This window comes from Rissa tridactyla, chromosome 9 (assembly GCF_028500815.1).
Source record: "Rissa tridactyla isolate bRisTri1 chromosome 9, bRisTri1.patW.cur.20221130, whole genome shotgun sequence".
In the NCBI taxonomy this organism is placed as follows: Eukaryota; Metazoa; Chordata; class Aves; order Charadriiformes; family Laridae; genus Rissa; species Rissa tridactyla.
This window is the reverse complement of record NC_071474.1, coordinates 48253776-48264131: the sequence shown is the minus strand read 5'-3', so window position 1 is coordinate 48264131 and position 10356 is coordinate 48253776. Positions and strand designations below refer to the sequence as shown.

The 10356-nt window shown below is 50.3% G+C and overlaps 1 protein-coding gene across 15 annotated transcripts in view; it reads right to left on the bottom strand.

The window, feature by feature from the left end:
• Positions 1–1818: 1818 nt before the first annotated feature.
• The window catches only part of ZNF185 (zinc finger protein 185 with LIM domain), a 49511-nt gene continuing 40973 nt past the window's right edge, over positions 1819–10356 (bottom strand). For 10 of the 15 annotated variants that reach the window (XM_054215512.1, XM_054215513.1, XM_054215515.1 and 7 more), the window contains 6 exons: positions 9503–9604; positions 7939–8007; positions 5755–5835; positions 5292–5394; positions 4619–4717; positions 1819–3791 (listed from right to left, as the gene is read on the bottom strand). In XM_054215512.1, coding sequence (XP_054071487.1) covers positions 4619–4717; positions 5292–5394; positions 5755–5835; positions 7939–8007; positions 9503–9604 — 454 coding nt within the window. In that variant the 3' untranslated portion in view covers positions 1819–3791. Of the gene's footprint in view, positions 3792–4618; positions 4718–5291; positions 5395–5754; positions 5836–7938; positions 8008–9386; positions 9605–10356 lie in introns of those variants that run through there. The other 5 variants (XM_054215522.1, XM_054215524.1, XM_054215516.1 and 2 more) reach the window with 4 other exon arrangements.

Sequence of the window (10356 nt, the reverse complement as noted above, 5' to 3'; positions counted from 1 at the left end):
CTAGCGTAAGCGTTAACGTCTCCTCAGGACGTGGTTGCGGCAGGCGACGATAGGGACATCGTCGTTCTTTTCACATCCTCCTTCAAAAATGCGTGCGTGGGACCCAGACACACCCTCTGGCATTTTCTGATAAGTGTTCAATGTTTTTTTCCAGTCATCAAGGTCAAGCACTATAAACACAATGTGGTTTTATTTTTGATTTGGCCTGAACGCCGAGCCTAGCACCAACACTTGTCTGTGCCAAAGGTGGTGTCTCCTGAGGCACCGTGCACCAGCCCCCAGCCCTGCTCACTCACCACTGCAGCTTGTAGCCTTCGGATAACGGTTATGTGATTTCACCTGAAATAATCTGGTCAAGGTTTGTCCCCACAAGCAGCGGGATCCATGGTGAAATAAGAGCTCTTCATGTCTGTGGAAGATACACGACCTCATCCGTCACATAAGAGAAATCTGCGTGCAGATCACAACCACAGAATGGTTTGGGCTGGAAGGGACCTTAAAGGCCACCCAGTGCCACCCCCTGCCCTGGGCAGGGACACCTCCCACCAGCCCAGGTTGCTCCAAGCCCCATCCAACCTGGCCTTGAACCCCTCCAGGGATGGGGCAGCCACAGCTTCTCTGGGCAACCTGGGCCAGGGGCTCACCCCCCTCACAGCAAAGAGTTTCTTCCCCAGATCTCATCTCAATCTCCCCTCTTTAAGTTTTAATCCATTCCCCCTCGTCCCATGGCTCCCCTCCCTGCTCCAGAGTCCCTCCCCAGCTTTCCTGGAGCCCCTTTAGGGACTGGCAGGGGCTGGAAGGTCTCCCCGGAGCCTTCTCTTCTCCAGGCTGAACCCCCCCAGCTCTCTCAGCCCGTCCCCACAGCAGAGGGGCTCCAGCCCTCCCAGCAGCTCCGGGGGCTCCTCCAGTCCCGCTCCAACAGCTCCGTGTCCTTCTGCTGTTGGTGCCCCAGGGCTGGAGGCAGCACTGCAGGGGGGTCCCCCAGAGCAGAGCAGAGGGGCAGAATCCCCCCCTCGCCCTGCTGCCCACACTGCTGGGGATGAGCCCAGGCTGCGGGGGGTTTCTGGGTTGACAGCACACGTTTCCGGCTCATGTCCAGCTTCTCATCCACCAACTCCCCCAAGTCCAGATGACCCTGTCTCCACAAATACATGGAGATACCAAGAAACAGGAGGATATACATCTTTAAATAATTCATTTTTTTTGTTTGGGAGGGTGGAGCAAGGAGGGGTAGGCCAGCAATTCTTCAAAGTTCAGGCCAAAACAAATTAAAACGTGATTTTTAGAATAGCTGCAGGTTCCTTTTGGGTGATGCATGCCTTTGTGGGGGGAAAAAATGCCATGGAACCCTTTGTGATGATGCTACACCCCAGTGTCAGCGGGATGGCAGTTCTCATCAGCCTGATCCTAGGAAACGCATGAAGAAGGGCCGGGCAGGAGCTCCGAGAGCAGCAGCCCAGAGCCCTGTCTGGACACAGGGGTTGTTTGTCAGACTGGGACCCACTAGCACCCTTAGGCTGGTGCGCTGTGGATCAAGGCTCCCTTTTCCCCAGGTAAGAGCAGGATTTTAGATCAGCCAGCCTTAAATTGTGCAGAGAATATCAGATCACGTATGCGCTGAGACAGTTTGCTGACCCCTCCTTCGAGAATACCCTTTCTCCTTGGTACCTTCTCTTCTCTCTCATTGCCATGTCCTCCAATAAAGCATTTAGTGACTTTACTAAAAAAAGAGAAGCAGAAAATGACACAGACCCTCAGCTCAAAGGGCACACAACAGGAGTGTGTTATACACACACACAGAGGTGAGGAAGCTGCGCATGAGCTAGGACTGTTTATTAGAGCCGTATACTGAGGTGAAACAATTGCTATGGGGAAAGGCAGTGGTGAGGAGAGGTGGCGCAAAACATACGGGGAACAGGATTTGTCCGTCGTAAGGCCGCGTACCCATCAGGAACTCTGGAATCAGTGAATAACTTATTTCTGCAGATCATCTTCTCAAAGTGTCCCCATAGTTACAGGCCCATCTGTTTCGGTATTTTAAACAATCCCCCTTCCACCATGGCATCGTGAGACGCGTAACAGCTGCTGTACCAGTCGCTCCCCATCGCGGGCACAGGTACCAGTAAGGAACTGCTGGCTGTGGTTTTCAGAAATCATCAATTTGGGGAGACGAGATGCTCTGTGACCCTCTTCTGTTCAGAAAGTAATGTCTCTTCAACATCTTGACAACTTAGAAGTGTAGGCAGCCAAAATCAGTAGCCATTTTTGAAAACCACGCCTTCGTGACTCCTGGGTGTTCAGGGGGCTGGTGGTCCCCCAGCTGTACCTCACCATGGCGCTGCCCCAGCCCCTGTCGCAGGCACAGCTCCAAGGTCTCACCCTGAAGCTTGCCAGTAGCGGAGCTGTTACTGCTCTCACCTGGAGTTCCCCTCATGGAGTTGCTTCTGAGGCCATACCTCTAGTTTGGTTAAATAACTGGTACAGTGGCCTAAAAAGAGCTAAATAGCACTTGTGCTGTAAAACACTAACTTGCCAAGCGTTAGCGTGCATGCCAGCTTCCACCACTAAGCGCATGAGGAATTACCTCGCTAACAATAGTCTGCATTAGAGCTTTTGCCATCACCTATTTCCGTGTAAGAGCTGCAACAGACCTGACTTGGGTGCTCTGCAGACATTTTTAATGCTTTCAAAGAGAAAACAATAACTCTCTGGACACATTCAGAGCTGTACTTTTAAGGCATAAAGGCTGACTTCCAGGTTTCGGTATCCAGGTTTCTCAACATTTCAGCATCTGAATTAAGGGCTAAAATTATGCGCTTCTGACTTTTAGCAAGTACAGCATCTGCTAGAAGTTCAATTTTGCGAGTAAGCATTTGTGATGTAAATAATTTACAGCAATAAGAGGAATTATGGGAAGCCTTGGCGAGGTGGGGGGAAATTCAGATTTCAGTCAAGCAGCGTTCCTTGTCAGGAGAGGCAATTGAGATACCTGTTCTCTGGCACATTTTGTATGGCCACGAGACACCTACCATCAGAGGCCAAGTTAAACTACCAGGTGAAAGAGAGTGTTATCTTCCCAAACAGACAGCAGAGACACACGCTGCTGCAGCAATCCACTAGGGAGTAGACAGGAAAGGGAAATTAAAGCTGACACACAATTAGAGTAAAGTGAGTCTGCAAGTGCTCCTGAAAGCCCACGGAAAGCAAATGGAAATCAGGCAGAAGCTATTTCTAGGCAGAATTTGGGGGTGAGAGAAGCAGAAATGGGCTTTTGCTAAGAACTACATTCAGACCCTCCCAAGAATCCAAATTTAGTGTTTAACTCTTCTCCTATCTGCTTGCTTTGTGCCAGCTCACACGCACGAAGCTGCAGCCTGATTGCAGAAATTAAAGAGGGGGGAAAAAAAAAAATCAGAAAAGGTTTCTTGCAATTAGCTTAGATAGACCTAAGGAGCTCTGCCTGATTTCCAGCACAGGGAGCACTCTGGAATCTTAATGAAGTTAAAGACAGGCAGAGGGGCTCAGCACCTTCGGAAAATCAGCCCACTTATCTTTTGTCGACGACACTGCCTTATCTCGTTAACATTGGCACTTGTCTTGTATGCAGCTGACAGCATAAACTAGCAGATGTTAAACTCATTCATTGTGATGAGGCAGTGAGAGGGAAAATAACTCGAGGAAAGGAGGGAGCAGGAATTCTGCTATCTTAGCCAGTCAGGAACTGCTAGGTATATTCCGATACGTGCTGCTGAGGACTTGCCGCTGGCCCCCTTCTCCAGCTTTGCAAAACCCTGCAAGCAAATAAAGAGAAGGTGAACAGAGGAGCACAAAACACTGCACTACAGAGGTCAGTGGAGCAGATGAACGTGCAGGAACGGGACGAAACAGGCGAGCCAGGCACACTGCATTAAGAGGCAAACAAAGCAGCTGCGTACACAGCGAGGCAGGTGCCTCTTTCCCTCCTTCTCTCTGCCATGAGGAAAGAAGGTCCCTTTTTATAATCTCAGTGCAGTGGCGGGGCTTCTGGTTGCCACTGTGGCGACTCCTACCCCATCCAGGTAATCAGACAGAACAAAACCACATCCAACCTACGTCCTTGTTGATCTGTTGACAGAGTGTACAACTCCCTAGTTTTCCCCGTGGTTTTCACCTCAAAGGATCTTTACATAAAGCAATAACAGCACCTGCCACTGACATGCTGCCTCCTTGCTGGAGGAACGTTACGGCTGCGCACAGCCCCCAGCCCCCTGCAGCAGGTTAGCCCAGGACAGGAGGAGGAACTCTTTAATTACCTTCAGAGGAGACTCTCAACCTCTAAGGGACATCTCTCTCATCACTCAAGCCAGCCCTCCGCTTGTCTCCCCCACGTGAAGCTAACACAGCCTGTTTATCACATTATGGCCAGAGCTTGTGGCTCTAATCATGACCCCCGGGACCAGCTCTAGCATGTTTCTAGCTAATTCTGCAACAAGGGTCACTGCTTCCCACTAAAAAGCCACAGGAAAACCCCTGGATGGGTCACTCTGTAAATGCGAGGGTTAAACGTTCTTCATTCAGTAAACTCCATGAGTAAACTCTCATCCAGCCATATATGCTGACACCTCAAAGGGGCACTCACCTAGAAGAGTTTCTCGTAGCATTTGTCACAGTGGACAATGTCCCGGTGGATGAATATTTTATCCAGAAGATCTCCCATTGCTTTGTGGCAAATTCCACACTGCCGAAGGGAAAACAAGGTGGTTGGACAGTAACCAGAGCACTGTGCAGTAGGGACAGCATGGACGGGGCCGGGAAACGAACAGTCTCTGTATCATGTTACACAGGTGTGAGGATGCCAAAGCATCTTTGAGGCTAAACTTTTCTACAACAGACAAATGCCGCCACAGGCTTCCTCCTCCCACACTCTCCATTTCCACAGACCTGACTCGTAAACTTCGCAAGGTCGGAGAGATTCAGCATGACCTGCATGGGGGCACAAAGGCCACAAAGCAGCAAGTCTACCACAAGAACAGGGACACGAAGAATGAGGGTGCTGCTGTTCTATCAGATGACAATAAAGAATTCTTCTTCTTCTAATATGCATTTGTTTGAGGAGCTGAAAAACTTTTAGGGACAAAACCAACACCTGTGACTGCATGACTTCTTTTGTCCCAGTGTGGATGCAAGCATTTGGCACACACTATATACATTACTCAAAGTCTAAGGACAGAATTTGCACCAAGATTCCTCCTCCCACCACTCCATTTCCCAGCAGCACACAGAAGGCAGGCAGTAGTTAAGGGGTTTTTTACCCTGAAACAGTATTCGTGGCAGCAGATGTTGAGATGCTCTATTATGATCTTAGGGCAGTCTCGGATCTCACGGCTGCAGTAACTGCAAACAGGTTCGATGGACCTGTGAAGGAAGAGGAGAGTGAATTCCTCTGTAACACAAGCCGGTTCCAGTCCCAGCACTGGTACCAGGGGCTTCTTACCTCACACCAGCACCGCTCTGCACCAGGTACCTGCTTCCGCATGTGTTTGACTGTGTCTAGTGACAGTACCAAGGGACATGTGTTATCCCAGGGGTGCAGAGACCACAGCAGCAGGGCAGTACAGATCTTCAAGTCAACACCACTATATTTTCCAAAGACCATTTACACTTCATGCTGCTGTTTCACCAAACACGTATCAATATCCCAGAAAAGCAAAACCTTAAAGTAATTTCTGTGTAACAGTTTGCTGAAACCCCCAAGGCAGCCCCGAACTGTCCTACCTCTGCAGGGGAGCGCCGGACAGGTAGCTGTGGTGGCTGTAGGTTGCTCTCTCCAAATCGGTCAAATCCACAAGGCTGCCACTGGAGACAGAAGGAAATATCACCACTTGATAGTGATATATGGGAAAAGCATTTCACCTGGAATCATTAATCATTAGCATAAAGCCTTAACTGCAACATCCCAGCTGCCGGTTGCTGGGGGAGAGGGTTAGTCCTTCCTAACCAGCTCTGAAAAGGCATTTCGCTAATAGAGAGGGCTGCCCTGATTGACAGAGCAGGGCTGTCAGCTGCAGTATCTCCATCTCTGCTGTATTCATGCTCCAGATCCTCCACAGGGGTGACAGGATCCTGCTCCCTGCCCCACACCACAATCACTGTGCCTCGAGGCAGATCCAGAGCCCACTCTGAGCTCAGCCTGGCAGTGAAGGTTTGCAAGGAGTAGGCACTTCCAAGGGCAAGCAGAGACAGCAAAGGCTGGCACATAACTTCTGAGCACTGAAAAATGTGTTTGGCTGCTGCTGTCCCCACCGGGAGCGGCAGGATGTGGGCAGCATGGCTGGGAAACCAGGGCACATACCCTGAAACGGGGGCCCTTCAAGCCTGAGGCCGAGGGAGGTGGCACGGGCACACAGCAGCCCTGCCCTGCAGGCTCTCCCACCCTCTGCCCTCTGTGCCAGGAGGAGCAGGGGGTGTCAGGAGCTTAGTCCCACATGAGGGTTTGTCAAATGCAGCTCAGGAAGGGGCTGAGAAGACCTAACAACCTTGCCAAAGAGAAGGGAAAGATACTGCTCCCTCTTGCTCTCTCCCTCCTCCAGTATGTTCCCAACCACATGCTCCCACCCCCTTACTCCTCCACAGCCATCAGACCCCTCTTGTCAGTCAGGTCATCTCCTTAAAGTGGCAGAAAAGGCAAGATGGGGTGGGCTGGGAGCGGGGATAAAAAGAGGGGGAGCAGGAGAGGAGGAGGGGGAGCAAGGGCTCCCCTGGCAGTGGGGGCCACAGCTGCCTCAGCTCTGCTGCCCATGGGCCCGCAGCATGTCCTCCAGCCCGTCTGGAGCTGGGATACACACAGGCTGTCACCTAGACTGTGCGGACCGAGGTATTTTCCGCAGGCTGCTAGATGAGATCGGCAAAATCCTGCGCCGGCTGCCGGAGAGGCAGCCTGTGAAATCCTGCCTCCAATACGCTCCTCAGTACAACTTCTCTGGCCTCACTGGGGTCCTGATGTTTACATATGGACCCTATAAATAGCAGCTATTCTCACTGCTTACTAAACTCCCAAATCCTGAGCTATTACGCAGGAAAAGGCACAGAACACATCCTTAGTCTCACCTAGCTGAGTGTTCCCTCTCTGCCTTCTGTTTGCCTGTGTTTTAGACGCTGCAGCAATACGCTTATCTTTGCTTGCTGACAGCTGCTTTGCCGACCTATAGAAAAGACTAGAGACTTATGGAGTCTGTAAGCAGCTCCCGCAGTAATGCCACACAGCACTGCGGGAGGATAAATGCCAGCAGGGAGGCACCAAGCTGGGTTTAACTAGCTGCCACAGCAATGTAAGCACGATGTACGTAGGGGCAAATTCTGCTCTCGGTCACACTGGTGTCAATCCAGAGTAGCTTTTACTTAGTTACCTTTGAGCAGAATACAAAAGACTGAAGATTTAAGCTTGAAAATGGCACGGTTTACCTTTTCCTAACTCATAAATAACTTTTTTGAGTGAGAACCTTCGACCTTCGCATTTTCCTCACCAATTCCAATCATTTACACGTGCAAATGCACGGCGAAGCCTGACAGGGCCAAATATGCAGCCTCAAAAACCGCGGGGTAGTGTTTTCATCCCGTCACTTATTTTAGAGGCCAACCTGCTCAGAGGGGGAGTTTTCCCCTTCGCTGGGGGCTGTGGCACAGGGGTCCCCTGACACTGCAACGGGACCAGACAGCCCAGTGAGTTGCAGGGATATGCGTCTGGGTCCCCAAAGCAGCGCTGCTGTCTTAGCAAAACTCTCTGCCCACCCAATGTAATAATCCCCCCAGGGCTAATTAGCCGAGATACAGTGCCCCACTGACGCAGTGCTAACTCTTCCAGCTCCGGACCCTGCTTGGTGCGCGTTAGCTGGCAAAGCCATACGCTGTTGCTTCACACACGTATGTAGACACATGACTGTCTCTGGACTCTCCTCATACCTGCCATAGCGGGGGGAGGCTGACAGCTCGCTGCTGTTCACGTACTCCTTCACAAAGAGGACCCCTTTTCTGGGAACGGATGGAAACAGAATGAGAAGCATTTGCATTAGAAAAGGCTGGAGCTAATGAGAGACAGCGCAAGGGACCACATGTGTGCACTTGGACACGCAACGCGTGCATGGAAAGGCACAGAGTGAGATGCTGTTGTTCTTCAATAAATACTGAATATCAAGCATTGTTGCTAAATAACACCCAAAATACCCCTCTAATTAACCCACCAAAACAAATCGAGTTAATTAAAAAGAATGGGATGGATAATGTAACTCTTTCATCCAGTTATCCCCTGTTTTGCAAGGATAAGTCTTTTTTCAAATCGTGTCAGGATTATGCACACAACAAGTATTTAGCGAGCTTGTGGTTGTGCCCATTACCATTAAAACCCTACTGGCACAGCACTACTTACAGTGACTGTTTTGTCACTGGAATATCTCCAGCGTTTTCATCCGTTATAAATCGCTACTGGTTTGTTTTGGGGATGCTTTTGCTTACAGAGCTGACCTTTCTTGCCCATTCCTCCCTCTTTAAAATTCTGATTTCCAAATGACATGCCCCCATCTGTCTGTCTGTCTACAGCTCTGTCACAGAGCGAGGGGAGACGCTGTGCCCACCGGCTCTCTTCACAGAGCCATGAAATGAACTAATCAGGCTCTTTCTCCATGGTGCATTTTCGTGGATGCCTATAAGCTAGGATTAATCCTCTCTTCTTATATGAGCAAAATGAGCCATGTCACAGCTAAGGAAACAAAAGAAAAGCTTTTTTTTTTTTTAACTTAGCATAGACACTTCCCACGTCAAATGTTTCAGATGAGAGTGTCCTACTTAGGCAGGGGTTGTGATAAGCAGTCTGTAGCAAGGCCAGGAGGACCCAGGTATTGCCCATGAAAGCCGATGCTGACCTCTCAGCACTTCAAAGCCCCTCTCTAAATTGTGTGAAACTGTGCAGCCATTTTCACCTCTGAGGTGGAGCCTGTGGAAACCACAAATCCCAGAACACGGCTCTGAGTTGACAGCTGCACTGTGATGGGACGCTCTTTTCTGCAATACATGAGAGATCAGGGTCCTGTGTCAGCCCCACTGACATCTGATAGACTTGCTGTAGACTGCTCACTTGCTCATGAGAGATGACAAGGCAGAGTCCTCCAAGAGCTCCACACCTGTGATGAGTGTGTATGGCATGAAGAGCTCCATCGTGTCCTTCCAGCTACAATGTGTTATAGAGGATTCATGATTTTGCCGCACTAAAGCGAAAAGACACAACTAATACAGTGCGCTACGTCCTGGTGTCTAAAAGAGGGGACCTGGAGAAAAGTACCCAGCCAGTCTCTCTCTTATGGGTGGCTCTGGCCACAATGGCAGTGTCTGTGCTCTTAGCCAGAAGTGGCTGAGAAGTGTTCCGTGGCCCAGATGGCAAGCAGCAAAGTCTGGCTTGTCTTCACCAAACAGGATGGCTGTGTGCAAAACCTGCATCCCAGCAGGAGGACCAGGACCACCCCTTGCTCTTTACCCGGCAGTGCTGGAGTCAGGCAGGTACCCAGCGGCGGCTGGGCTGTTGTGCGGTAAGGTGGCCATCGGACTGCAGAGCCTCTCACTCGAATTTGAGAGAAGCCTGGTGAGAGAGAGAAAAGTCTGTGGGCACTGGAAACATGAGTCATGACATGATCTGAGCTGGCGGCCAAGAAAAGAGCTACCACTACTGTTAGGAGGGTAGTTTCAGAGGGTGCGATATTAAGGCCCTTAACCTTACAGATTAATTCATCTTTATCACACACCAAAAAGGTTCCCTTCTCTTTTCACATCTCCCAAATAAAAGTACTGCTTCCCTGGAGAAGTGATTTGGAAAAGTCTCATTTACAGGGCCATGGGAGAAAAGGTCAAATAAGATCTTCAAATAAGTACAGACCAGAAGTGAATCGTGTAGCCTGAATGGGAGCAGCTATGGAGAGAAACGGCACACAGCATACTGCAGGAGAGACATATTGGCCAGTGTCCAACATAACTATCCCCAACTCAATAATTTCTAAAGCCACAGAAGGGAGAAGGCGACAAAACTACAGCTGCTAAAATGTCTGTGGAATACAGTGCTGGGTATCTGCTCAGCAACGAGGCCTGTTACGTTTGCCTGGCAGGGATGAAGCTGATCCTGCCGGGAGCCAGCCCTAGGCTACCCAAGGATCTTGTGCCTCCTGTTCACACCCGCAACACACTCCCCTTTACAGATCCAACACTCAGACCTACGCTGGTGCCTCCGTACAGTGTCAGACCACACGTGGATGGACTGACATTGCCACGAAGGGGCACAGAAAGCCCAGGGTAATGGTATTCCATATCGGATACCTCCCACCCGTTCCAACAGCCTTG